Source organism: Arabidopsis thaliana, chromosome 2, assembly GCF_000001735.4.
Source record: "Arabidopsis thaliana chromosome 2, partial sequence".
NCBI lineage: Eukaryota > Viridiplantae > Streptophyta > Magnoliopsida > Brassicales > Brassicaceae > Arabidopsis > Arabidopsis thaliana.
Genome location: NC_003071.7, coordinates 14,432,814 through 14,458,331, shown reverse-complemented (window position 1 = coordinate 14,458,331; position 25,518 = coordinate 14,432,814). Strand labels below are relative to the sequence as shown.

The window sequence follows — 25,518 nt, the reverse complement described above, 5'->3', positions numbered from 1 at the left end:
TTGATAATAATTCTTCATAAAAAATTACCATATAATCATATTGACTTTTAAATTTTTTATGTGAATCTAAAAAGACTAATTTTGCTATATTTCAAAAATATGTAGCATTTTTTTATTTAATCCCAGCCGACAGTGTACGTGATATTATTAATACTGGTGTACAAATATTAGTGTACGACAATAATGTAAAAATCAATATATAATATTATTGTAAGAAGTGATAGAGTGAGTATAATAGTATACAAAATGATGTACATAGATGATTGAAAATATGGTGTACATGATCGTACACCTCTAAAGATCTATGAGACAGTGTACTAAAATTGGTGTACGAGATGACGTACACCACTAACTGAAATAATAATTTATACATTCCCTGTAAGTGTACACCAAGTTTTGTACACTTTGTTTACCAATATTGTATGCTATCATTTAAAAGTTATATACACATTCTATTCAATCGTCATAATAGTTTCATTCATTTTGTACACCATCAAGATTAACTTAATCATGTACACCATCATGTACACCATTATATTAAGTAATAATATTTGGTTTATGCAATCATTATATTTGTAAAATATTAAAAACAATATTACTTCTATTTATGAATATCGGTATACACATTTGTACACCAATGAATAATGTTTAGTGTACAAAACGATCTTTGAAATGTTTGTGTATTAAATTGATGACATATAAATACTCTAAAAGTCAACGTAATTTTTTTTAAAAATTATTTAAGAAAACTAAAATAAAAATTAAAAAGATAAAGACAAATAAAATAAAGTAAACATGGTCTCTCATATTATTTTTATTCTCTCTCAAGATAAAAGGTATTATAGTATTTGATATGTATTTTGTTTTTTAGTCTATTAGACATATCCTCTATCTCACAAAAAGCAAAAAAAATGTCTATATCTCTAATTTCTAAAAAAACTACCTACTTTGCAAATTATTTTTGAAAAAGTGTCTACTTTGCCAATAAACCCTTTATAAAGGGAAGACGAGTTTAGGTACAATTTTGGAATGTTGGTTATATGACAATCAATCTGTTGAAATTACTATAATCTTTGGGTTAGTGAAGTAAAAGTGTGACCAACCTACTAAATTTATCTGCTATGACCATGTCTCAAGAAGTTATAGACCAAAGTTTATGAAGATCAACAATGCATTGTATTGTGTCTATTGTCACATACAATACAAACATATATGCATCTGATCCTAAAACAAACTACAAATTTTCATATACAGTTTTTCTCTCCAATCCAAAAGTTTTTCCGAGAACATTAAAAGACTGTTTTCTAAACAAGTAGTACTCTAAAGTTTTTCTCCATCTGGAAGAATGATCCTCCAAAAATCTTAGCCCTGCATGTTGACAGAATCTCCTGCAGCAACTGAATTGCTATTTGTTTCCATCATCTTTTTCAGTTTATCCTGCCAGAAAACAAATTAAGTTAAACTGGCAATAAGATTTAATCCAACACCAGTGAGTCAGTGACTGGTCTTTGAAGTTGACAAACCTGTAAGAACTTCTTCACAAGCGGAAGGACCACCAAGCGATACTCAACAACTGATAGCTTTGGGAATACATCTATTAGCTTTTTGTATGTGCATTCGTTCCGCAAAATCTTTGAATCAATCAAAAGGAACTCCAAAACAAAAAAAAAACACCTCATATCAGCCGTCACAGATCAAATCCTGTTGAAATGAATATATAAAAAGAAAGAAGAGGAAGAAGAATACCATCTCTTTCAACGATTTCCTTAACCTCAACATACTTTTCTTAACTTCATCATTTGAGACAGTAGCAGAGAGTTTGGATATACACTCCATATCTTCTAATACGCCAAATACTGGAGGGCATAGTTTTACAAAAACATCTTTTACAACAGTCCAGAAATATTTTCTATTATCATCTTGCTTACCTACAAGCTTCTCACATTCCGTTCGAAGCGCAAACTCATATGTGCTCCGCTGATTAACATTCTTCCTAGTGTCTTCTCTGTCACAAATGGTCTCAACCTCACACAACATCTTCTCATAGCTTAGCATCTTCCGTCGCTTATCATAGTAGCTTTCCTTTTTCCTAACCAGGCCCTGTACGATTCTCAAAACTGCTAACCATATCTCACGATTGTGTAAGCCCTTTGCCACCTTTGCCATTTGAGACATAAATTCCTTATCGATTTTTGGGCAGTCAAGAATCCAAGAGACTATCTTATCACCCTTAGGCATCACATCCTCATAAATGCCAGTGGATTCATAATGCTCTACTGTCTCATTCTGATCCAATTCAAGCTCTTCTTCACACAGCAGTCTCTTATCCAGAAGCAGATTAGAATTAGTGTGTCCCTCAAGATCGAGTCTTTCCTTGACCAGGGAATTTTCCCAGAGCTGATTCACTACTTTTGAAACCAAACTTTCGCGGACATCAGTGGTGAGCTGGCTAAATTTTTTGAGGATGTGTTTAAGGTGCTTAAGATCTAAGAAGCAGATGCACTGAGGGTTCTTAAAGAAGCTACATTTATCAAGATAGCTCCCGGAAACTCCAGGTAGATCCAGATGCTCTTCTGTGTAATCGATCAACCAGTCCCAAAGGGTACATGAAAGAGTACAATTCTCCCTAGGGCAAGAAGCTTTAAGAACCTCAGAAAACTGTTTGAGAATGGTTTCCCGCTTTTCATCACCCGCTACAGGCCAATCACTACACCATCCATTAACATAAACAAACTCTTTCTGGCTCTTAATTCTATCATTAATCAGATTTGCTGCCTGCGCTATATCCACTGGCTTCCAATCCCCACAGCATATCATGTCAGCCAAAATCTCATCCACATACTTAGGACGATCACTGAACTCGGGTTCATATTTGTGCACATGCTTATCTAAGATGTGCATCTTGCAATCTGTAAAACAGTAGTTAACCTGAGAACAAATGTGGCACTTCCAGTATCTCCAATGAAGTGATATGAGGCTGATTACACATTTCCGAAAATATCGTTTTACTTCCTTGCCATACTCATTCTGAATATATTCAATAAGCTTTCGAAAGTCTACTACCAAAAAATCCCTTTTAGTCTTGTCATCCAAATTAACCCAAAAGAATTTCAATTGTTGAAAAGGATTTTTCTTTTTCAATACCATCTGATTAGCCATAGTACTTGTCTCAGAAACAGTCACAACCGCATTGCTATTCTTCTCCTTCTTCTTCTCTTCTGCGTATCCATACCACCCATCAAATTCTTTGTTCAAAGCGGTATATTTCTCTGAGGAATTCGTTACGGACAATGCCTGATATGCTTTCGACGCAGCTTTCCTATAAAACTTCTTTATCCCAAGCTGATCACCCAACTGGATTAGCGAAAGAACACAACCACGAAAGGACTTCAAAGCGTCATGACACGGAAGAGTAAACATTGAAAACGCATCGAGAGAAGCAAACAAGTATACACGTTTGATGTCGTTGGTGATCTCTGTTTCTTCTGCTAGTTGATAAAAGATATCACCTTGCAGTTCGTGGTGAACATAGCAGGAAGATTCGTTCTTCCCCTGATCTGAAATCGTTTTCTCGGTTAACATCAAGGCTTCAATACGGTTACCTTTTTTCCAGTAGCCTTTGGCGAGATTGTATTCATCGTCAATCTCCTTTTTTGTTTCTTTGTCATATTTTTTCTCTGGATTCTTCATCATTCGAACGCAGGTAGTCAAAGTTTTCTCGAGAAAATGATGGGTTTCTTTAAGGTCCAAGGAAATGGGAGAGTGAGAAAGAAAAGAGAAAGCTTTTTCTTGGAAGTGTATTGGTTCTGTTTCTGTTTACGAGGAAAAAACAGAGTCGAGGCGTTGATATACAGCTGTTGAGGGAGATAAAGAGACGGTCATGTGCAAGGCACGTGATCTTCATTGCGTAATAAGTTTTTCAAAAGACCAAACTCTCAGTGTGACATTTCGTCGAGCACCTAGCGTGCGCTCCAGGCTTCGTAGATTAACCTCCGAACTTTGAATCGTACCTCTCACTACTCTCTTCTCTATGTATCTCTCGCTGCAAGACAAACACATAGTAGAAGTATACCATGATCATTTTCCAAGTAAGGTTTTTCTCATCCTCTCTCACCGTTACCAACATTTCATATTTCTTTGTCTCTGAAAGCTTTCTTGATGTGATCACCGACGAAGAAGTCGAGAAGACGGAAGCGGAGGTGAGGCCTAGAAAGAGGCGGAGCCATTGCTCAAATAGCGTTTGAAGTTTTGATCTTTGATGTAAAAATTTGTGTTGAACTATGAGAGAAAATAGTTCATTGAATGTCTCTGTGTGTGCAATTTTGGAATGTTTTTTCGTTGATAAAGTGAGACAACTAATCTTGGATTAGTGAAGTAAGAGGGTTTTCTTTTGGATTAGAGAGAAATTGACTTCCTAACAATTTGTAAAAAATGTGTTTTCACCACTTTCCTGATAAATTTGACAAAGCCTGTGAATATCAACAAGAGCTTTCCATTGTATCTATGTCCCAGTTTTTCTCAATCTCTCCAGACACACAAACATATATGCATCTGATCCTAAAACAAACTACAAATTCTCACACCATGTTTCTCTCGGATCCAAAAGATTTTCCGAGAACATAAAAGACTGTTTCTAGACAACTAATACTCAAAAAGTTTGTCTCCATCTGCAAGAATGATCCTCCAAAAAAAAATCCCTGCATCAGATAGTCAACTCACTTTAACTCAAAAAACAACAGCAAAACAACAACAGATTTCAAAGATGTCTCTTCTTAGGTTTCCGTTCAGCAGAATCTCCTGCAGCAACTGAACTGCTGTTTGTTTTCATCATTTTCTTCAGTTTATCCTGCCAGAAAACAAATGTGTTAAATTGGAATTAAGTGAATGATCTTTGATTAATAAAATCCACAAGTCGACAAACCTGTAAGAACTTCTTCACGAATGGAAGGACCACCAAGCGATACTCAACTGCTGATAGCTTCGGGAATACATCTATTAGCTTTTCGTACGTAGATTTGTTCTGCAAAATCTTTGAATCAATCAAAGGGAACTGCGAAAAAGAAACACCTCATATCAGCCATCACAGATCAAATCTTGTTCATATGAATAACAAGAAAGAAGAGGAAGAAGAATACCTTCTCTTTCAGTGATTTCCTTAGCGTTAACAGACTTTTTTTCACATCATCATTCGGGACAGTAGAAGAGAGTTCGGATATACACTTCTTATCTTCGAATACTTCAAAGCTCGGAGAGCTTTGTCTTTCAAAAACATCTCTTACAACACTCAAGAAACATTTTGTATCATCATCTTGCTTACCTACAAGATCCTCACATTTCATTCGAAGTGCAGACTCATATGTGCTCCGCTGATTAACATTCTTCCTAGTGTCTTCTCTGTCACAAATCGTCTCAGCCTCACCCAACATCTTCTCATAGGTTAGCATCTTCCGTCTCTTATCATAGTAGCTTTCCTTTTTCCTAATCACACACCGTACTATTCTCAAAGCTGCTAACCATAGCTTACTATTGTGTACGCCGTTTGCCATTTGAGACACAAATTCCCGATCGATTTCTGGGCAGTCAAGAATCCAAGAGACGATTTTATCACCCTTAGGCATTACATCCTCAAAAATCCCTGTAGATTTATAATGCTCTACTGTCCCTATCTTATCCGATTCAAGCTCTTCTTCATACAGCAGTCTCTTGTCCAGAAGCAGATTATAAGTAGCTACTCCCTCAAGGTCGATTCTTTCCTTGACCTGGGAATTTTCCCAAAACTGATTCACTACTTTTGGAACTAAACTCGCGCGAACATCTGTGGTGAGCTGTCTAAAATACTTGAGGATGTGTTCAAGGTGCTTAAGATCTAAGAAGCAGATGCATTGAGGGTTCTTAAAGAAGCAACATTGATCAAGATAGATCCCAGGAACTCCAGGTAGTTCCAGATTCTCTTCTGTGTAATCTCTCAACCAGTCCCAAAGGGTACATGAAAGAGTACAATTCTCCTTGGCACAAGAAGATTTTAGAACCTCGGCAAACTGTTTGAGTACGTTTTCCCGCTCGCGATCTTTCGCTTCAGGCCAATCACTACACCACCCATTAACATAAACAAACTCTTCCCCGCGCTTAGCTCTATCCTTGATAAGATTTTCTGCCTCCGCTGTATCCACAGGCTTCCAATCCCCACAGCATATCATGTCAGCCAAAATCTCATCCACACACTTAGGACGAGCACTAAAGTCAGGTTCAGAGTTGTGCACATGATTATCTAAGATGTGCATCTTGCAATCCGTAAAACAGTAGTTAACCTGAGAACAAATGTGGCACTTCCAACATCTCCATCGAAGATTATTGGCGATGGGTATACATTTCTGAAAGTGCTCTTTTACTTCCGTCCCATGCTTATCTTGTATATAGCCTATAAGCTTTTCAAAGTCTACTACCAAAAAGTTTATTTTGGTCTTGTCATCCAATTTAACCCAAATCTTCTTCAATCTATCAAAAGAAGTATCTTCTTCCCCAGGTTCTTTCTGATTATCCATAGTACCTATATCAGAAACAGCCACAGTCGCCTGCATCTTCGTTGTTGCAAGATCTATCCAATTCTGAAGTTCTGTCTTTATCTTGGTAAAATAGCCACCATCCGTAGACTTTCCTTGAGGTGACGTTATGGACATTCCCAGCTTTGCTTTGGACACAGCTTTCTCATAAAACTTGTTTATCCGAAGCTGATCACCCAACTTGATTAGCGAACGAGCATAGCCACGAAAGGACCTCAAAGTCAAAGCGTTAGGAGACAGAAGAGTAGCCATTGAATACGCATCGACAGAAGCAAACAAGTATAAGCATTTGAGGTCGGTGTCATCTGTTTTCTTCGCTTGGGCATAGAAGATATCACCTTGCAGTTCGTGGTGACTAGAGCACTTTTCGTGATTCCCATGATCAGAAATCGTTTTCTCTGTTAATTTCAAAGCCGAAATGCCGTCACGTTCGAGCCAGAAGTCTCTAGCAAGTTCGGCTGCATCGTCGATCTTCCATTTTGTTTCACTTTCGTCTGTACTCTTCATCATCATCGTATCCAAGGGAGTCAGAATTTTCTCGAGAAAATGGTGGTGGTTTCTTTGTCTTTCATGAGAGACTGAGAAAGAAAAGAGAAAAAAAGTATCAGCTTTTCTTGGGAGAGTACTGTTCTGTTTACGAGAAGAAAACAGAGTAGAGACGTTTTATGTAACTTGAGCCAGAAGGAAGAGATAAAGAAACGGTCAGGTGCATGGCACGTGATCTTCTTCATTGGGGAAATAATAATTTCACTTTTTATTTTTAGAAGTGAAGTCTCACTGGGACATTTCGTCGAGCACCTAGTGTGCACTCCAGGGTTCGTAGATTGGTCTGACTTTGATCGCTACTCTCACCATTCTCTTGCTGCAAACACACATAGTAGAATGTACAAACAATGATAAGGTTTTACATTGAACGAATTGAGAAGAAATTATGTTGACGTTTTTCTTATAAAGACCTTCGTTTAGGAGAAGAGACCATGGATTTCATTTCTAGAGCTCACTTCATCTATGTATCCTATGTTTATATAGTAATGTACAACAATAGAAATATTGTGTGATCGTGATCTTCTTTGGAAGATTTATATGTAGATAGACGAGAGAAAATGGAGAAAGAAGAAGAGTCGTTTATGAAAGATTACGTCAAACCATATATGTTAATAAAGTTGCAAAGTCACAAAGAATTAAATAAATCTCAAGAATGTTATGTAAAGAGTAATTAATTAGCAAAATATAAACGATCCTAATGGGGTCACTCATGAACTAACTTGGCTAATATAGTCAGCTTCAATATCTTGATATCGAGACTTTCATCTAGCTTAACTATACCGTCCTGACCGTCCTCACCAATGACCTTAGCTGTTGAACCACAATACTTGCCTCCAAGAATCTTCACACGTTCGTTCTTCTTCGGACAAACTAGGCTCACTTTGTTCTGTGTCGCTCTTATCGTCTCGCCTTCACCTCTGTGTCCAAGTGCGACTACACAGGAGCCATCCTGATGATGACCACAAAGGAAAAAGAGGCTTACATAATCAGTAAACTGGAAAATGTTTACTCCAATACAACATTCTTCTGTGTAGTTTAAAGAGGACAAACCGGAAGAACATCTCGAATAACACCGGGATTTCTATCCTCTCCAGCTTTGTGTACATTGACCAATATACCGGGTATGAACCTGGTTTCTGCATCTCCACCTGGTAGAGTTAAGAATATGAGAATCAAAAACACCAATGGTATAAAACTAAGAGATAGGCAGGCACCTATATCAAGAGACATGACATCGAGATCGGTTCCAGGAGTCATTGCTTGTCCTCCGGGTGTGGTAGGTAAGTAGGAAGTTGAGCTTGGTGTCATAGGACTTGGGGCATTAGCTGCATGAGAAAAGTGTGTGAGAATAAGATTCGTCAAAGCAAGAAACCGTTAAGGCATAAAAGGTAGTAGACAAAACCATTGTTTATTGGTGTTCCGGCATCTCTGTAACTACTACGACCAGGAGTACTACTACCCCAATCTGATCCAGGCGTAGCTGCTTCATATGGACTTGTTCCCCATGATCCCGGGTTCCCATCTTCCCAGTTATCCCTGAGACACAACAACCATATTTTGGTTTGAGACACTTGCTCAGAATGTGAAATATTTATGGGAATAAATGAAGAGTGGCCATGTTAAAGTACCTAGGAGGACTCATAGGCATGTAAGGATTCCAAGCTCTACCACGCATAGGTGTCCTCATTCCATCATGGATAGGTGTAGCTGAATTTTTTACATAAACATATCAAACATGTTGTCAAATGAGAAACAAAAACACAAACAAATGATTGGATCTTGAAACTGCGAAATTAAGGTGACAAACCTCCAGAATGCCGCATTGGAGTCATACAGGGATGAAGTGGAGTCCGGGAAGGATGCATAGGAGTTTGGCTTCCCATATTATACTGCGGGGTTGCGACTACATTATCAGTCATATCTGATATCGCCTTCCGCTCAACTGTTCATACAAAAAGAGTTAGAATTCATTCAACATTCAGCAACCAGCTGTGAATAGAAGTGAAATTACAGTGGAGCTTGCCTGTCACAATCTTGGCCTCAAGTTCCACACGCACTAGCTTATCTTTGACTTCAACTAAACGCCCACTATATCCCTTGAAAGGCCCCAGACGAATTTTGACATAAGTACCTACCAAATGATCGTCACCCCTTCTCCCTCGTCCACCCTGATGTCTCCCTCCAGCTCCAGCTGCAGTAAACGAATGCATTCTAAGTTACGCATAACAGTTTCAGACTAAACCTATTTACAAGTCATACGTAGGGGGGCCCCTCTTTAACATGCACTGGACGAGTCAAGAATAAAGAACCAAAATAATACGAAGAAATCTGACATACGGTTATATCCCATGTCTGCCCGTTGGAATCTCCTTGGAGATGGAGGAACCAGGGCTGGTGTCTTGAAATTGCCACCAGCAAGAACACAAGATGAGCATCTAGTGCAGATAAATCCAGTGTGTTCAAGGTTATGCCGGTCATGTATAAACAACACTCCTTTGTAGATTTGCACCACTGGACCTTGTTTACCCTATCACAAATATATAAATCGGTATAAGACTTATCAAATGATATTTAAAGAGTTTGCTAACAAAAAAACGACCAGACTGCAAAGGAACTCACTTTGCTAGGACCCTCAATGACCCTGACAACATCTTTCACCGCGACGACATTTTTGTAACGGTCTTGCACATTGATTTTCTTCCAAATTTTGTATTTTATTTCGCTGGCTTTGACAATAGAGACCTCTGAGCTGTCAGGAACCCCTTTAAGAATCTGAAATAAAATGGAGTTACAGCAAATCTTGAAATAAATAATAACATTATAGCATTGACATGATAAGAGGCATTTGTATGATTGGTAAGTTACCTGGATAGCTTCACTATCAAGTTTTAGGATTACTCCAAAGCTAAAGTCACTGCATCGTGTAATATAAAGCTATCATACCGATAGAAATGATATCAATTAGAGGTGGTTGGGCGCATTCAACTTACCTTAGAATCACAAGATCATGAAGTTCATAGTCCCCAATTTTTGTGACACCTTTAGTCACTTCTGCACTCTTGGCAACATGATCAGCGAAGACGCAAATCTACATATAAAATATCATCCCCATGCGTTATATTACCCTTGTCAGAAATTAACACACAACTTAAACAAAATATGCCTTACATGTTCTTTGGTTGTATCAGACAGAATGATAAGCATATGCTGATCAACTTTGACAATCATGCCAGTTCCTCCTTCATGGATGCCAGACACAACCTTCACAAAATTTCCAGGTTCAAAGTATTTACAAAGCTCTCTCCCATTAACCGCAATAGGATTCTGCAACAGTGAATACAGTCTTTTACTGGCTACAACATTTTAGCAACAAATATGTTGTTTATGAAAAGATGAAGATTTTGGATACTTACAGGAAGATCTTTCATCTCTGATCTGATAAGGACATTCTCTTCATCTACTTTCTCAATCCAGCCCTTCAAGTTTTTAAGATCCCCCTTGATCACAATAACCGCATCACCTTTCATGAAATGACCCTTCTTTCTATTTGCAAATAAAGTCGACTCATCAACGAAGTCGATCTCCCCATTTTCATTTGGTCTCTTGAATCTTTCAAGTTCATCGAAGGTTGGTGTTACATTCTGAGCAGCAATGGACTTCGTCGATACTTTCTTGTAAAGAAAACCATCTTTGAAAAGCATTCCACCGATATTCTCAAAGTAGTCACCCGTCATTGGATCACGCCGGTGCTCAACACGTATGTGAAGTTCCCTATAATCACGTTACAAATACTGATAAATCATAACCAAAGAACACAATTATTGCTTAGAAAAACATAGGATAGTTTCACCAGAAGTCTGGAACAGTACCTTGCCTCATCAATGTTCATGAAACGTGGAGGTGGAGCAAAAGCTTTCTTCTTGACATTCTCTGTTCCTTCCTACATATACCCTAAGTATATAAGATAGGAAGAAGTATGTTTCACAATACACAGCATTTGTTACACTTAAGTATAAAAAGGTCGTATACCAGCTTATTGGCTAGAGCCTGCAGATCAATTCTTGGGATCAACTTGACTGTGACCCTCTTACGTACATTATCAACATCAACCACCTGTACCAAACTTAAATTTCAGAAAGGTTTCAGAGAACTCTGAACACTTAAAACACATGAAAAATGGATCGTACCTGAGCTAGATCACCCTTATATATCCCAAGTTTCATTCTAACCCACGAGTCACGGGATAAATCGATTGCTTTACTCTCGACAGAAAGAACAGCAGTCATTTCTTTTATGGGGACAAGCAAAATCTTCTGATTAGCATAAATATTCCGCATGCCCTTGATAGCCTATACCACAGAGGAAAATATATCATCAAACTATAGTCAAAACATCAAAATATTGCTACGAAAACAGGACAAACCATAAAAATACCTCTTTCACATGAGCTTCCATATCCGCTTCAATATATACATAGTTTTGAAGATGATCAAGAGCAATAGCAGATCTAATCTTGAACTCTGATCCTCTATCTACGATTTTTTGCATAAGACAAACAGCAACTTCTCTTTCACGTCCAATCTGTGATTCCATTGTAAAACATCAGTGCTCTGAATTGAATCAAACATCCAAGTTAAGAGATAACAAGAAAGAAATCATACCGCACATTTCACCAGCCACAGTTTAGGGTCACGGACTGATGGCAAAAGCGCTTGTTGATCAACGTCGTTAACATCATCAAGCTCATAATCATCCTTTGCATATTTCGTAGACAATCTTTCCAAAGTTCTCTTTTCCAACTCGTCGACATCTTCTTCATGAGGATGAAACCCCCGTTGGTAATATTGCCTACGATGATCAGAATCCTCATTAGGAAGGTCAGCTTCACCACTTACAATGAAACCTGCAAATTCATAGTCAAAGGAGATGACTTTGTGATATTCTTCTACTTCAAAATCAATAAAAACTGGAACTTTCGAATTCAATCAAGGAATTCAACAAAGAGAAAAATCCCCAAATTTCAACTGTTGCTTACCGTCTTCAACGTCCACATCATCATCGTCGTCTTCGACGTCGTCATCTACCTCAACCTCCCAGTCAATGAAGGCGGAGCCCGAAGACTTCTTTTTACTCCCTCGCCGACCATCGGAATCTGAATTTGATCTTCCCCTTTTCTTCCCTGATCTTCCTTTGCGGCTACTTCTGGGTTCATATTCGTCTTCTTCGTCCTCATCCTCCATCTCCGAGTCATCTTCATGTGAATAATCGTCGTCTGAGTACTGAGACATGGTTCGATTACAGAGAAACTAGGGTTCCGATTAAAAATACCCAAAATCTAGAACATCGCGAAATATCCTCGCTCTTACTCGAGTCGAGAAAAACCCTAAAACCCCTGAAGAATCGAAAGGAGCAGACTTTTTCGCTTCTCGCTAAATTGCAAATTCTAACGCATGAAATTTTATCAAATTGTGAATTGCCGCTTACTCAGTGTACTTATATAGGATGTGGTATATTTTATATTCCCATTTTGCCCTTTCTTTAATTTAACCCAGTCATGGTTCACTAAGCATTGATTTCGGTTTACCAGTTTCTAACCATAAATTCTAAATCCTCCAATAAATAAACAACCATGATCAAGACAAGCCAATTCTCATATGCGTGGTTTCTGCCACGGCCATGGAATCGGTCTTTTGATCAAACAATGGACCAACCATAAACTTTGCCGCATACAAATCATAATTCTGATCCAACATAAACATACTAAGCTAAAGTCGACAAAGCTAAGTTTTTTTTTTTTTAAGTTTTAAAGTTTAGTTACATAACCAATGTTTCACTGACCCGCTTGATGCATATATAGAAGAATTCATTACCTTCATGCATCTACTGATCGCCACGAGGAAAGAGTTTGTGACCATCGATCTTTTTTAATACAACATCTTTGAAACATAACAAAGACACATTGATAGATATCGTTCAATGATTTTCTTGAAAGTTAGAACTTAGAATCGTCGATTTCGACGAGTTTGATCCAAGGGAACTAGTGTCCACTTGGACTCAAAAATTAAAATCTTACTAACCAAAAACCAACAAATTAATATAAAACATTGGCGCAAGAGAATTACCGGGCAAATCTCCTTTGGCAGAGAGCTCACCACAAACATTTATGCATATGATGCAAGAATGAAGTAATAGATCTCTGCCAATGGTGATCTTGCCCTGTAATGCATATTCACCTTCTCTATGTATTTTTCATCTCTCTACTGCAATAATTATATGTGTTGTGTTTATATATAACATTGCAATAAGCATATTCAATGGCACTATCCTTCCAATCTAGAATAAAATCTCTCTATACGTACGTTTGTATAATTTTATAATTTAAGATGATTAATATTCGAGAATTAAACTTTTGACTTGCCAAAAAGTTTGACAAAGACAACTTGTAAAGGTTTATACTCTAAAAATGGAATGATCCATGGTATTGTCCTCTCCAGAGTTTTATTTTGGAAAAACTCGCAAACTTTTGCTTCTTAACTTTCTCTTTTTGCAATGTTAAGTTTATTTACTTTGAATTTTGCTAGATAGTAGTAAAATAATGAGTTTAACAAGAAAAACATTGTAGCACCCAATCATAGCAGAAACATAGCCTTTGCGAGCAACTACAAATGATTATGAACCAATCAACCTAAGACATAAATTGTTTATTGTATAGTTTTGGCAAGTGCACATTTTTCTCTTGTTCATAAAAAATAGTTCAAACTTTTATGAAAACTTAAGTACGAATATTGTTATTATATAAAATCAGTTATACAATTAAGTCAACTTTACCATTGTGGTATAAAGTCTTATTTTTTAATTAGTCCATAGGTAGAATATAAATTCAAATAGACAAATACTTATTTAAAAATAATAAAAATGCTTGTATATATCCTATTCTTGTAGCACCTTTGGAGATTTTATGATTTAGGTTTGAAAAGGCCAAATATCAAAGTTAGATGCGTCAGGTACTGGCAGCATATTCAGTAAGTATATCCAACTAAAACAAAACTTGCATGCTATTGTAACTGATCATTAGCTATTTGACAAATCACATAAGATAATATATACTGGCTTTAGATTATAGATAACCGTTTTAAGTTTTTTACTTAGCAAGATCTATACTAATCATGAGAGATGTCACCAGCCAACGAGGATCAATGTCCAAATGCATAGTTATTAGCAATCAATTCTCGGTTTTCACAAGATATAGATCAAACCTAAAGATCCTTAAAACCATTTTGTTACGATAATTATTTTGTAAAATGAATCATGTTACATTTCTTAGTATTTTATGATAAAAATTTGTAAACCGTTATATCGTTTTAACTTGATTGTGGAACTTGGGTTTTCGGATTCTCATTAGTTTAGCATTCTTTGACTATGTGTGTGAAAGCCTCTAACGAAGAGATAACGTCCAAATCAAAAGAAAGGAGTTAATTTGAAGAGGCTCTAGTAAAATCTTTTACAATTATCAAATTACAAAAGTATATGAGCTGCCTCAAATAACACTATTAAATGAAAATATTAGCTACTAGATTTGGATATTGGAGAAATGAATAACCCCATAACGTTAGTGAAGCATTGCGAGGCAAATCTCCTTTGGCAGAGGAAAATGATGAGAAAATAACATATAAGGGTCATCAACTTCCACTGCCAATAGAGGATTCGCCCTGTAATGCTTTCTACCAAGAAATAATCTCAGTTTTCCTCTCTCACTTTATTGCTTCAAAGGATAAACTCAAACTATGTAATGTATATGTAAACCTTGATATAAAGAGCATATGCTATGGAACAATTTCCTATCAAAACATGAATCACAAAACTTAATATACCATTTACTAGCCTGGTAACTTCTGAAAGCAGAAGCATGAGGACCGCATGAAGGGGTCTTTAGGATTATACTAGACACATATGCTCTATGAAACATGGGATGTGCCAGAGAATATGCTTTCTATACGCATTCATTCACTATATAGAAACACTTTCATCAACTATATATACATACTTTGCTAGTCCAACTTCCAATAACTCAAAATGCAATGTGAAATATGAAGAATATATTAAATAGTAGTGAAGATGCATGTTTATGAAGACAGAGAGATAATGTATGGTTGGATTACTGGGCGAATACTCCTATGGCAGATCGCATTGGCTAGATATGCAAGTAAAATGCTTCTCTGCCAAAGGAGATTTGCCCCGCAATTCATCCCATGCAAAACAATATATCTTTCTTTATAGTCTCTAGGCAATTTATGGTTATATTTCTTGGTTATCAGGTTTTATAGATCGAATCCTAGATCAATCTTGGAATCTAAAACTACCATGAAAGGTCTCTGTTGGTGAGTGTCTCTCAAAAGTACGAGGCATTAATTTGAATGTTTCTATGTTATGATAATGTTTTTTTAATTCATCCTTTCATACAAATATTTTTATCCTTCTTCAGAACATATAAATAAGTATTTCCATTTGATTATGGAAGTTATCGTGTCTTCAATCCTAGTGAAAAAAAAAAGAGAAAAACGCGTGAGTCACGTGAGGTCATGCACACACTCTCTAAAATTCTCATACGGTTCTCGAAGAATAGCACAATCGTCGACAAGATTCTCAAAATAGTAACACAATCGTCTTTCATCACTGTTCTTATGAGATTCTTTCTTTCTTCTGTTGGTTTATGATTTATATTTTTTGTTTCACAAATTTTGAGTTGCACTTGTTGTTGTTGATTGATTGCGAGGAAAGAAAGAAAGAACCACATCTAAGAAAATCAAATATAGTGTCATCAACCATTCCTTATAGTCAATACTTAATATGTAATTTGTAAATCATGTCAACGTAACTATATTTCACTCAAGATTTTAAATCTTTCATTTTGAAACTAGAAAAACAATTTTTCCCTCACGAAAAACTAGGATGTTTATGGCGTGGACCAAAAATAAATGATGAAAATAGGTTTATTAGTCCAACGGCAATATAAGAGGTCAATGTTAGTATATGGGCCTATAATTCTATTAACCACATTGGCCCATATATAAGGCGTATAATGAGCCCATGTGGGGGATTACAAGCAAATAACCAATAGATGTACGAAATTGCCCCTTCTCCAAAGAGATGCAAAACAAGTCTCAAAATGGTTTTGTTCTAATAGTTAAGAGTCAAAATCTAGTAATCTACAGTCAAAACTCTAAATTGTCCATCTGTTGGACTATGAATCAGAATTTGATCTAAGAATTTTGATTCTATCATCTCTTTTCCATATAATCTAGATTCAGAATCAAATGATAAAGTTACCAACAGATATACATATTCAAGTGTTTTGGTAGTAACCACTAATCTTTTTGAAAAACCAATGAAGCAAAAGGATAGTGAGCAGAAAAACCATAAAGATGCAGCAAGATTGTCCTCTTCCTCGTCTTCTTCTCCCATCCAATGTATTGTCTCTTTCGCCGCTCCAATCCTCCATCAACCTTACTGTAACATTCTTCGCTGTGCAACCGCAGATTTCACACACACTGCCAAGAACACCAAACAAAAGCACCGAGTTTGACTTAATGTTGAATCTTGTCCATTAGTCCATACTCTTACTAAGCTAATAACAGTCGAAGATATTGAATTCATTACCTGTTTCCTCTTAACTTGAACCAGGCTTCAGCGCAATGGAAATGTGCAAGGCCAAGCTCGTTTTTACATTTGCAACCAATCTCAATCAACTCCGGACTTACTGACTTATCATCACCAGAAGCCTCAGGTGATTGATCAGAACCAAAATGACAAATCCTACAGATTCTTTCTCCTACACCACTCAAATCAATAGTGTGGAACTCCTTCGCCTTTGCTTTCGATATATCACTCTCTGCCTCGTTGCAGCTTACCGCAGTAACATTATCCGCAACTTCCTCATGAACAACATGAGCTGAAATGTTACTACTGCAACTAACAACATCTTTGGCCATTCTTGAATCATTTTCTTTTCCCTGTTGTGGTTTCTTTACATCTTCCTCTTCCTCAATCAACACCTTTTTTGATACAGAGTCACTGGTCTGACCCTTAACATCACTCGAATTCTCACAACTTTTAGGGTCCATTTAATTCATATATACAACAAAAGAGGATGGCTTTTGCTCAAGTTCCTACAAAGTCCAAGATCCGTAACCTCTTAGTAAGATTGTATTCAGATAAAGAGCCAACAGAAACAACATTCCAATAATTGAAAACCCTGTAAAATTTCTTGAAACCATAAGAACTTCAATTTACTGGTAAAGATATAAAAAACAAAACCTTACCCAGAATCCAGATCCACCTCAAAAGACCCACTAGCAAGAAAAAGCTACGAACTTTAAGGTTTAAGCAGCGTCAGAGAATCTGGGGAACAACAAAACACAAAAAAGGTTTCTATTTCAGCTTTATGGCTCAGATCTTTCAGCAAATGGAGAAACACAATCAGCTTTATGTCTTTGAGAAACGTATGTATGCTCGGCGTTAAGAGTTACCTGCAAAATATCTAAAAATCTCAGCTGGCTCTCGATTGCAATTTCCTTTTACTTTAACTCTCACTTGCCGTTTCAGTTTTGTCTTTCTATAAAACTGTGTGTTCCATTTTGGACAGTACAACCAAAACCCATTTGTGTATGATTTTTGTTTTTGCTAATGAAAGTCCCTTACTTTTGGTAAGCAGAAGAATGTTTGGTGATGATGAGAACAACTATTATCAACTCTAATTCAAACCAATTATGCAAAATTCACTGTTTACGATTAACAAAAAAATAAATTTGGAATAATCATTGTCATCGAAAAATATTACACTTGAACTTTGAGGAAAAAAAAAACAGAACTTCACAAATCTCTAGCCATTTGAGAATATCTTGTAAAATAATAATGTCTATAATTATTTTTCCAATTTTTACCAATTTCTTGGTCATCTAATCCTTACCCTCTCAAATAAATTAAGTTTATAGAATATAGTTATATATATATATATATATATATCAAAGTAGTATTATCTCAACCATTTAGTCCTTAATATTTTTGTATCTTAAATCAACTAATATTGACACATGTTTGCATTGCAAGAAATATAAATATAAACCTTAAATGTGTGTGTATAATAATAATAATATAAGCTTAAATGAAAAGAAAACAAAATAAAAAACAATAGAAAAAATCTTTGAAATAAAAAAGTAATAAATTTAATATATACTTTAGCTAAAATAACAGGACCATGGTATATCATGTAAATAAACAAACTAAAAATTTAGTTGAATTAAATTATATAAATAAGATTAATATAATCTTAGACTTAATATATAGGAGTAGTTTAAGAAAACTTAATATGTAAACTTGTTTTGAATTATTGGTGGCAGTCGTCATAAATAGAGAGAAATGTAATTCTTGTTGGCCGATAAAGGTGAACCTACTAAACCGGTGAAACCCATTAAAGACTTCCTGAATCTAAAAAAAGTAAAAACTAAACTCCTAAACTAACCAAATACGAAAAGCAAAAATGAATCTGTAATAAATGGTGTAGATTGGAAACCCATTTTGGAAGCAGCTCTGAAGTCTATATGACATGTTGCCACCAACTCAAATTAGACCCTTAAGAGTAAAGTGTTATGATATTGGAATGCTCCAAAATATGATCTTTATGGTGATCCTAATGGGTGGTGGTTATCCATTAGATAAAGAAAAAAGAATGATTCTTATAGATTAAATAATACTTGGGGTGATTATATAAATCACACACAAACAACACAATTCTGAGTAAAAAAAAAGAGAGTAAAACTTTCTATGAAGGAGGGAAGAAACGGTTGAGGTTGAAAGGGAGAGTGTAGAATTCCTCATTCCTGCTATCTCCTTTGAAAGTTCTGAACTTAGCCCACCAAGGCAATCCTCTGTCTCTCGCGGTCTCTTTATAGTCCAGAGTGTTGTCCAAGAACACTGCCACCATCAGTGCGACCATTGGTGAAGATAAGAAGATTGTGTTCAAGAAATCATTGAACCAACCAGCATTGGTGTGAGCTGGGCCGTGTAATGCTTTCATGCTGAAATCTCTGAAGTATTCGGGGATCGATAATCCTAAGAAGAGAGACACACCGACGATGAAGAGATTTCTCAGAGAGTTCATGTTTGTGAATTGCAGAAAAGAGAGTCCAACTGAAGCAACAAGACCAAACAAGACGCAGTACACAGCTGCAAATATCGTGAAAGGTATTGAAGCGAACAATGCCCCGAATTTGCCTAGCATTGAGAAGAATATCATAAATCCTGCTGAGATTTGGATAACTCTGCGGCTTCCAACTCTGGTGCTTCCTAGTAATCCAATGTTCTCTCTGCAGAATTTGTAACAATCAAGAAATCAATGAGACTAACTTGTCCAACTAATGGAGAAAATGCTTTGAAAACATTCACAATTACACTTACACAGAGACACTTGAACCGCTTAGTGTTCCAAATAAACCGTTTAAGAGGATCCCAATGCCTTGCCAGCCTATTCCACGGCTAAGAACATGAGGTGGAGGAGGCGTAGCGCTAGCCAGTCGTGCAGCAGCTTTGAAAGCTCCAGTTGACTAATCACATTTCAATTCTTTTAGAACATTCTATGCTGAGACAAGAGTAATAATCTGATACAGAGAGACATTATTACCTCAATGAGTGAGACTAAAACAGCGGCCATCATAGCAAAAGCATGACCAGCATCAAAGCTAGGTGCTCCCCATTGAAGTGGATAAGGAATCTTGATCCTAAAATAAGTCAAGAGAAGCATAAATATATGAAAACACTATCAACTATTGAATGTTTTTTTATTATATCTAGAGAATATGAACTAACTAACCAAGGAGCAGATGAAATGAGGTTAGACATATCCGTTCTGCAGTTTAATTGTGTCTGGTGTGGTCGGTGTTTGTAAGCCCCACTGGCGGTCAAGACATGCGCGTAAGCCCACACGATGATAAGCGCTATAATAAGAGCAAATCTCTCCACTACTGGGAATTGCCTGAACTGAAAGTTCTTCAGATACTGCACAAGAGCACAGATTATAAAATCAGTTAAAAAGAAACATATGCAGTATCAAAGAGAATTGGATCAGTCCCATAGGAAAATAACCTGAGAGAAGATGACAAAGAGAATAAGCATGGGGAGTCCTATCTCAACACAATTACCCACCTGCAAACAACACGAACAGTATAAAATAAGAACCAAAAGGGATGATTGTTGGATGTTTAAAGAGAGGAATGACAGTAATGTACCACTGGGAATCCTCTGTTGAAGAGTCCAAAACCTGTTAATGCAATAACAGGAACCATACCAATAGGACTAAAGAATCTGAAAAAAAATTAAGATGAAAACTCGTTAAAATCTATAAACCTTTATATGAAATATGTATGTATATATATACCTTGAACAGATAGCCCACATTTGGCTGAAACCGAGGATAATTTGAACGCTGGATGCAACTATGATCGCGCCTTGTACCGCTCTCATTGTACTTAGAAATCTCTGTTTAATTTCAGATTCAAATTAGTATGGAGTTAGGATCTTGAGAATACTATTCAAAGAGAAGAACAAACATACCAATTGTGGATCTTCGATACGGGTCAAAGAAGAGTCATGGATGATTGAAATGATTGGAACCATGAATGCATATGAGCCTCCAATGACAGTTGGAAGACGAGTTCCAAATAATGTTTGAAGAAGAGTGTTAACACCTTGAAGGAACAGTAGTGTCTGAACAACTCTCACTTTATCACCCTACTCAATTGTTTTTGGGAGGAACATTAATCTCAGTCAGACAAGCAAAATTCACAACAGAGATTCGTTGGATTAAGAAACAGTGAAGAATGTAAGAAATAATGCTCACATCATCTCCACCCATCATAGGAACAAGAATTGAAGGTATCATCACTGCAGTTCCTAAAGCCAGAATGTAATGCTCGAAACCTAAAGCTATAGCTTCTCCTGCAATAAGATCATCATCAGGATTCCGGAAAGTGAAAAGTCAACCAATAAAGTACAGAGAATGGTTTCAAGGCTAAGTACCCCATGGAGGGTTTGAGTCAATACAGTACTCTAAACCCTGAAGCTGATCCATTGGTGGGTGACTTATCTCCTCTGGCTTTACAAGATCCATGATTCTAAAGTCTTCCTTTTTCTTTCTGGGTTAACACTCAACAACAAATCTTCTTCTTATGAGCTCATGAATCTGCTAAAGAATCAGGAAAACTAAAAGAATCTGATTGAATCAGAGGAATGACTGAGAAAACAAGAACAGAGTGGTTTTAAATAAGATAGAAAAGTTGTGTGAAAGAGAAATGAGGACAAGGCAAAGCGAAAAAGCTTCTCTTTTTCGAAGTTGCAGCTGAGTTAGAAGAAAGCTTTTTGGTAGTGGTGGAGATGGTGATGGCTAAGGAATTTTTATTGATTTATATATGAATGGGATAGTGAAAGGTTAGGAAAAAGGACCGTTAGAAGTTTTAGTTAGGTACCAGAAATGCCCCTTAAAGAACTGCCAAAAAACCGAATACTACCGTTACACTGTTTTGTTGGTAAATAATGCTTTTCTCAACTTTACACATCAGAGAGTCACAGATTCTTTAATGCATTAGTTACGTTTTCTGCAGTGCATGTCTTCTCTTCTTTCAAGCTTCTTGAATTTAGTTAGTCTTTAATTAAAGGGCACAGAAAAATAGAGGAAGGAATCGTATAGCAGCCAAGTCTTTGATTTGTATTTAGTGTTCCCAATTCTTATTCTTTTCAGTTTTCACGTCCATTATCCATTTTTATAATTGCAAAGGTGTTTTCTACCTAGTACATTCTCATACATTGGTTATACAAAAGTCAAGAAAAAAAAGTTAGTATAATATACTTGATGATCGATTATGAAGACTAGACCATAATGAAAGCAAACCTAAGTAAAAAGGTAAAAGAAAACGTTATGATTGTGTGAAAATGACGTGTTTTTGTAAAAGAAAAATGAATCAATAGCTTAACATCTCTTTTGCTTTACTTTCTTCATTTTTCACTTTGAACTTTTTATTTTATTAAAAAAATTATCTTGGGTTGAATAATAATGACATTGGCGCAAAAAAATAAAAGTAATAAATAACATGGAGCCAAGACATGGGTCCAAAACAGTGCAGATGTAAAAAGAGTAGCTAACTGGGACACCCACGTGCGACCCAAGATGGACCAAAATGGGGTCACATATTTGGATTTAAGACATAAACAATACAAAAAAAATTCACAATGCTTTTGTTAACAGACATACCTCTCTGGTCTCTTTCACCTGTTGACTGCTACAAGAACCAAAAACGGTGCCGTGTCATGGCTGTGGTCGATTGAGTAAAAAGGTTTTGATTTGCTCATGTCCTGCCTCTTTCATCTGTGATTCAAAATAACACATGCTTGTTATAAGATCCCACATTGGATGTAAAATGTCTAAATATCACAAAGTGACTAAACTATTACTAAATAACTCTCACATTCTAAAGGGGAAGGAATAGTAAATGGCTTCTAAGTTCACAAGCTGACTTTTAAAGGATTATATATGGATTAGAGAAATACTCGGCTATCTGTTCAGATATCTCCTAAAACAAATAGTGGATGCTATTATTAATTGGCACGGACTAGCAGCAGCTTTGAGATTGTCAACTGAACGACTAAATTGAGACTTACGCAGAAGCAATGACATCTGATTGAATAGCTGCATTAGACCATAACGAAGATAGAAAATCTTGAGTACTAGCTGGGAGATGATTTCTTCATGTACCTGAAGGCAAACACCACAAAAAGAAACAACTTAATTATGCAAAAATCCATCTCATAATCTCATTGTACACACTCAAAACTTAAACTGTGATAACCAACCTTATCCTACTTCGATTTCTTGTTTGCTATTGCATAGCAAGCCACAGTATATATTGGTATAGAGGAAAATCCCACCATTGATTAAACCTAGATATCCTGTAAAAATTGTCACATTCCCAAAATCTATCAAATTTTTCAAAAAAGGGTACATTCTTTTATCTAGGAAGTAACTAGTGCACACCTGGAATGGGCTTTGAATGGTGATAACAGTCCCAAGTTGAGCAACCAGCATAGAAAAAGTGGAGCTTGATGGTTTGTCCTGCATTCTTGCTCCCTCCTTTCCTTGTCATTCTCTGCAATTTATACACCAACAAAGATGAATTCCTCAACAACATGCAGAGCGATGTGCAGAAGCCACTTAGATTATACTCAAGAGGGTCTAAATACATGTTTACTGAATCAAGACCGAATCTGATCGAATTATCTTGGAACCTCACTTCATGCAACAAGAAATCTAGACTTCTATATAATAACTTCACATTTCACATCTGTCAATCTTTTTCAAACTAAAGGACCTTATCAATTTTCCCCTCTTCAATCACATGATCCTAGAAAAAACAGAAAATCCAAAGAACCACAACAATAGAGAAAATTGCAAAGACAAAGCAGTGAGGGAAAATGAAGGAACTAACAGTAAAACCCCTAGCTGGATAACTTAAGACAATTTCAATAGAATCCAATCTAGATCATAATGACCTCAAAACCCGAAAACAGCAATCTATAATCATTCTAGATTAGCGATTTTGAAACACGGAAAGCAAAAGAGGACTAACTTTGAGCTCCTCCCAGAAACTTCTCTCTCTCAGTACATTCCCCAGATGCCGAATCGCCGAACAGGTCTCGCTTATTCTCCGTCGCACTCGAAACTTCACCACCGGCGGTCCCAAAATTCGAAACCAGAAAGTGTCTCTCTGTCTTCGCCTCCATCTCTTTCGTCCAGTGCTAATTTAAATTTTCGACGATTTGATTAAAAATGTTTGTGAGCCCAAGCCCATTAGACTTGTGATTAGTCTTTTTGGCATTTTGTTTACAACATGTGGTGCATGCATGCATGCATGGTGAATGATTAATATGAACATGGTGCGTTATTAACTCAACAATAAGGAATCAAACTGTAATATTTTCTTGTTAGATATGCAATTTAGTGATAATTTATCCATGGTAAGTTAGGTGACCGGGTCAAAACCATTATTGGATCAACATCTTCCATCTTTTTTTTCTGATATCAGCTATCATCACACATTGTAAGAAATAATTCAACAACCCTTTTCTTTTTGTATAATGATGAGTTAGACAATGGCTTTTTATGCATATGTAAATGTAAACTCATCTGGTACTCAATTGTCAATTCATAATCATAGGTCATGTTCAATGTATTGAAATCTCTAATCAGACTCGGATACAGATCATTGTGTTTGTGTGCAGTGACTCTAACAACTTATTGACCTTTTCTCTTAAGGATGTCATTTTTGACCAACAATATAGGAACTTAACTCAATTCATCATTGTTAGGAAAGAGTTCTAATTACTCTTCACTCGTCACTTGTCTCTTCGTATCTATCTCTTCTTGGTTGTCTCTTAGAATTCATGAACTGTGTTGTGTGTATAAGTTAATCTTGTTTCTCATGAATGATAAGTATCTTTCTCCATAATCATTACACTACATATTCTGAATAGTTTCTTACATATTAATTTACTACCAAATTTTGTGTTTTTTATTTGCAACTATTACAAATTTTGAATCTTTCCTTTTAGATAATATTTTATTTATTAACGTAATACACCTTATCCAAACAAATGTACTATCTTAAAGTGGTCTTCACATCGATCTTTTATTCTTTCTTTTTTTTTGGTAAAATTTTTTTTTTTTTTTTTATATATGCATTAGATCTTTCTTCTTCTTTTTTGACAGCAGATGTTGTATTAGTTTATACATTTCTTAATACAATACTAACACAAATTATACGAAAGAGGATAAACCTCCGTCGTGCTTGCATATTTTAGCATAAGCTTTCCTGGAAATCTTTCTGAGGTAGTTATTTTTTTCTTGAGAGTTTTAAATTCGTAATTATGCATTAAAATGAATAAACTACTATCATCAATTGAGATTTTTTATCTGAAGAACAATTTATGACATGATATATTCTCCTAATTTAGTCTAAGTGTTGGTATATTAGCTGAATCTATTTGAATGCTATTGCTTGTACACAAACAAGCTGAATTTAATTGATTATATCCAATTTCAGAATAAAGTTCCGGATGATAAAGTTGCACTCAAGATTAGTCTCGTAATCCAAATTAAAATACAGAAAACGGATTTTGGAAGTATGAAACTATGAATATAATCTAATTGAAAACTTTTTATCAAAAAAATAAATAAGGAGAAAGTGAAACTTGGAGTCTTAAATTTGAAGCCACTGGTTTTGGTCTGCAACGTGAAGTCCACAATGTACAGTAAGCACCGACTCAGCAAAACACGTGGTGCCCACAAATACCACTCCATACAGTATCTTTT

At 36.1% G+C, this 25,518-nt stretch overlaps 8 protein-coding genes and 3 non-coding genes across 18 annotated transcripts; 3 read left to right on the top strand and 8 right to left on the bottom strand.

Annotated features, from left to right (window-relative positions):
* Positions 1–1,118: 1,118 nt before the first annotated feature.
* On the bottom strand, positions 1,119–3,811 carry AT2G34230 (ubiquitin carboxyl-terminal hydrolase-like protein, putative (DUF627 and DUF629); the record flags this gene model as incomplete). Of its 2 annotated transcripts, NM_128974.2 has the most annotated exons (3): positions 1,159–1,437; positions 1,524–1,652; positions 1,747–3,693. In NM_128974.2, the coding sequence occupies 3 exons, from the start codon at positions 3,691–3,693 to the stop codon at positions 1,363–1,365; spliced, it is 2,151 nt and encodes a 716-aa protein (NP_180970.1). In that variant the 3' UTR covers positions 1,159–1,362. The 2 variants fall into 2 exon arrangements, with proteins under 2 accessions (NP_001118440.1, NP_180970.1); NM_001124968.2 differs by having other exon boundaries at positions 1,119–1,437; positions 1,524–3,811.
* A 50-nt stretch (positions 3,812–3,861) lies between these two features.
* On the top strand, positions 3,862–4,450 carry AT2G34224 (uncharacterized protein). Of its 2 annotated transcripts, NM_001336498.1 has the most exons (2): positions 3,969–4,088; positions 4,177–4,380. In NM_001336498.1, the coding sequence occupies exons 1-2, from the start codon at positions 4,031–4,033 to the stop codon at positions 4,242–4,244; spliced, it is 126 nt and encodes a 41-aa protein (NP_001324230.1). In that variant the 5' UTR covers positions 3,969–4,030; the 3' UTR covers positions 4,245–4,380. The 2 variants fall into 2 exon arrangements, with proteins under 2 accessions (NP_001318349.1, NP_001324230.1); NM_001336497.1 differs by having other exon boundaries at positions 3,862–4,450.
* A 25-nt stretch (positions 4,451–4,475) lies between these two features.
* MEE20 (ubiquitin carboxyl-terminal hydrolase-like protein, putative (DUF627 and DUF629)) lies at positions 4,476–7,796 on the bottom strand. Of its 2 annotated transcripts, NM_128973.3 has the most exons (5): positions 7,517–7,796; positions 7,233–7,422; positions 5,136–7,138; positions 4,922–5,050; positions 4,476–4,846 (listed from the first exon to the last, which is right to left on the bottom strand). In NM_128973.3, the coding sequence occupies exons 2-5, from the start codon at positions 7,270–7,272 to the stop codon at positions 4,757–4,759; spliced, it is 2,262 nt and encodes a 753-aa protein (NP_180969.2). In that variant the 5' UTR covers positions 7,273–7,422; positions 7,517–7,796; the 3' UTR covers positions 4,476–4,756. The 2 variants fall into 2 exon arrangements, with proteins under 2 accessions (NP_180969.2, NP_001318348.1); NM_001336496.1 differs by lacking the exons at positions 7,233–7,422; positions 7,517–7,796 and having other exon boundaries at positions 5,136–7,209.
* A 13-nt stretch (positions 7,797–7,809) lies between these two features.
* AT2G34210 (Transcription elongation factor Spt5) lies at positions 7,810–12,394 on the bottom strand (the record flags this gene model as incomplete). Of its 2 annotated transcripts, none has more annotated exons than NM_128972.2 (19): positions 7,810–8,055; positions 8,157–8,254; positions 8,321–8,431; positions 8,509–8,642; positions 8,735–8,813; positions 8,914–9,048; positions 9,130–9,297; positions 9,444–9,633; positions 9,726–9,878; positions 9,972–10,020; positions 10,097–10,194; positions 10,275–10,430; positions 10,520–10,877; positions 10,976–11,046; positions 11,136–11,219; positions 11,294–11,455; positions 11,541–11,687; positions 11,768–12,009; positions 12,106–12,394. In NM_128972.2, 19 exons carry the CDS (start codon positions 12,392–12,394, stop codon positions 7,810–7,812), a joined length of 2,970 nt encoding a protein of 989 aa, NP_180968.2. The 2 variants fall into 2 exon arrangements, with proteins under 2 accessions (NP_180968.2, NP_001324132.1); NM_001336495.1 differs by having other exon boundaries at positions 12,142–12,394.
* An 823-nt stretch (positions 12,395–13,217) lies between these two features.
* On the bottom strand, positions 13,218–13,335 carry MIR399f. Its single transcript, NR_140712.1, has one exon. It is a non-coding gene; the product is annotated as a microRNA ath-MIR399f precursor (primary transcript).
* A 1,384-nt stretch (positions 13,336–14,719) lies between these two features.
* Positions 14,720–14,828, bottom strand: MIR399e. Its single transcript, NR_140711.1, has one exon. It is a non-coding gene; the product is annotated as a microRNA ath-MIR399e precursor (primary transcript).
* Positions 14,829–15,254: 426 nt separating this feature from the next.
* Positions 15,255–15,354, top strand: MIR399d. Its single transcript, NR_140710.1, has one exon. It is a non-coding gene; the product is annotated as a microRNA ath-MIR399d precursor (primary transcript).
* Positions 15,355–16,277: 923 nt separating this feature from the next.
* On the bottom strand, positions 16,278–17,899 carry AT2G34200 (RING/FYVE/PHD zinc finger superfamily protein). Of its 2 annotated transcripts, NM_128971.3 has the most exons (4): positions 17,633–17,899; positions 17,426–17,504; positions 16,764–17,272; positions 16,327–16,654 (listed from the first exon to the last, which is right to left on the bottom strand). In NM_128971.3, the coding sequence occupies exons 3-4, from the start codon at positions 17,225–17,227 to the stop codon at positions 16,450–16,452; spliced, it is 669 nt and encodes a 222-aa protein (NP_180967.2). In that variant the 5' UTR covers positions 17,228–17,272; positions 17,426–17,504; positions 17,633–17,899; the 3' UTR covers positions 16,327–16,449. The 2 variants fall into 2 exon arrangements, with proteins under 2 accessions (NP_001325170.1, NP_180967.2); NM_001336494.1 differs by having other exon boundaries at positions 16,278–16,654; positions 17,426–17,810.
* Positions 17,900–18,735: 836 nt separating this feature from the next.
* On the bottom strand, positions 18,736–21,743 carry AT2G34190 (Xanthine/uracil permease family protein). Its single transcript, NM_128970.2, has 10 exons — positions 21,177–21,743; positions 20,998–21,095; positions 20,712–20,888; positions 20,536–20,636; positions 20,387–20,462; positions 20,244–20,303; positions 19,972–20,156; positions 19,783–19,879; positions 19,560–19,705; positions 18,736–19,468 (listed from the first exon to the last, which is right to left on the bottom strand). The coding sequence occupies exons 1-10, from the start codon at positions 21,265–21,267 to the stop codon at positions 18,925–18,927; spliced, it is 1,575 nt and encodes a 524-aa protein (NP_180966.1). The 5' UTR covers positions 21,268–21,743; the 3' UTR covers positions 18,736–18,924.
* Positions 21,744–22,016: 273 nt separating this feature from the next.
* AT2G34185 (uncharacterized protein) lies at positions 22,017–23,993 on the bottom strand. 3 transcript variants are annotated; one of them, NM_001202743.2, is made up of 5 exons: positions 23,777–23,993; positions 23,185–23,296; positions 23,004–23,099; positions 22,812–22,905; positions 22,017–22,518 (listed from the first exon to the last, which is right to left on the bottom strand). In NM_001202743.2, exons 1-3 carry the CDS (start codon positions 23,928–23,930, stop codon positions 23,030–23,032), a joined length of 336 nt encoding a protein of 111 aa, NP_001189672.1. In that variant the 5' UTR covers positions 23,931–23,993; the 3' UTR covers positions 22,017–22,518; positions 22,812–22,905; positions 23,004–23,029. The 3 variants fall into 3 exon arrangements, with proteins under 3 accessions (NP_001189672.1, NP_001189671.1, NP_001031475.1); NM_001202742.1 differs by lacking the exon at positions 22,017–22,518 and adding an exon at positions 23,399–23,439 and having other exon boundaries at positions 22,523–22,905; NM_001036398.2 differs by lacking the exon at positions 22,017–22,518 and having other exon boundaries at positions 22,523–22,905.
* On the top strand, positions 22,383–22,478 carry AT2G34186 (uncharacterized protein; the record flags this gene model as incomplete). The annotated part of the gene is made up of 1 exon (NM_001124966.1): positions 22,383–22,478. The coding sequence occupies one exon, from the start codon at positions 22,383–22,385 to the stop codon at positions 22,476–22,478; it is 96 nt and encodes a 31-aa protein (NP_001118438.1).
* Positions 23,994–25,518: the final 1,525 nt, after the last annotated feature.

Excerpts from the sequence above, each read along its gene's own strand:
- AT2G34200 (NM_128971.3), bottom strand. The coding sequence starts at position 17,227 with ATGGACCCTAAAAGTTGTGAGAATTCGAGTGATGTTAAGGGTCAGACC. Across the intron at positions 16,655-16,763 it reads TTCAAGTTAAGAGGAAACAG|TGTGTGTGAAATCTGCGGTT; the intron begins GTAATGAATTCA and ends TGTTCTTGGCAG.
- AT2G34224 (NM_001336497.1), top strand. The coding sequence starts at position 4,074 with ATGATCATTTTCCAAGTAAGGTTTTTCTCATCCTCTCTCACCGTTACC.
- AT2G34190 (NM_128970.2), bottom strand. The coding sequence starts at position 21,267 with ATGGATCTTGTAAAGCCAGAGGAGATAAGTCACCCACCAATGGATCAG. Across the intron at positions 20,889-20,997 it reads CTATGATGGGTGGAGATGAT|GGTGATAAAGTGAGAGTTGT; the intron begins GTGAGCATTATT and ends ACAATTGAGTAG. Across the intron at positions 20,157-20,243 it reads TCTTTGTCATCTTCTCTCAG|TATCTGAAGAACTTTCAGTT; the intron begins GTTATTTTCCTA and ends GCTCTTGTGCAG.
- AT2G34185 (NM_001202742.1), bottom strand. The coding sequence starts at position 23,930 with ATGGAGGCGAAGACAGAGAGACACTTTCTGGTTTCGAATTTTGGGACC. Across the intron at positions 23,297-23,398 it reads TCAGATTCGGTCTTGATTCA|AGAATGACAAGGAAAGGAGG; the intron begins GTAAACATGTAT and ends TATAAATTGCAG. Across the intron at positions 23,100-23,184 it reads CCATTCAAAGCCCATTCCAG|GATATCTAGGTTTAATCAAT; the intron begins GTGTGCACTAGT and ends CAATTTTTACAG.
- MEE20 (NM_128973.3), bottom strand. The coding sequence starts at position 7,272 with ATGCACCTGACCGTTTCTTTATCTCTTCCTTCTGGCTCAA. Across the intron at positions 7,139-7,232 it reads ATCTCTTCCTTCTGGCTCAA|TCTCTCATGAAAGACAAAGA; the intron begins GTTACATAAAAC and ends TTTCTTTCTCAG. Across the intron at positions 5,051-5,135 it reads GGAAATCACTGAAAGAGAAG|TTCCCTTTGATTGATTCAAA; the intron begins GTATTCTTCTTC and ends TCTTTTTCGCAG.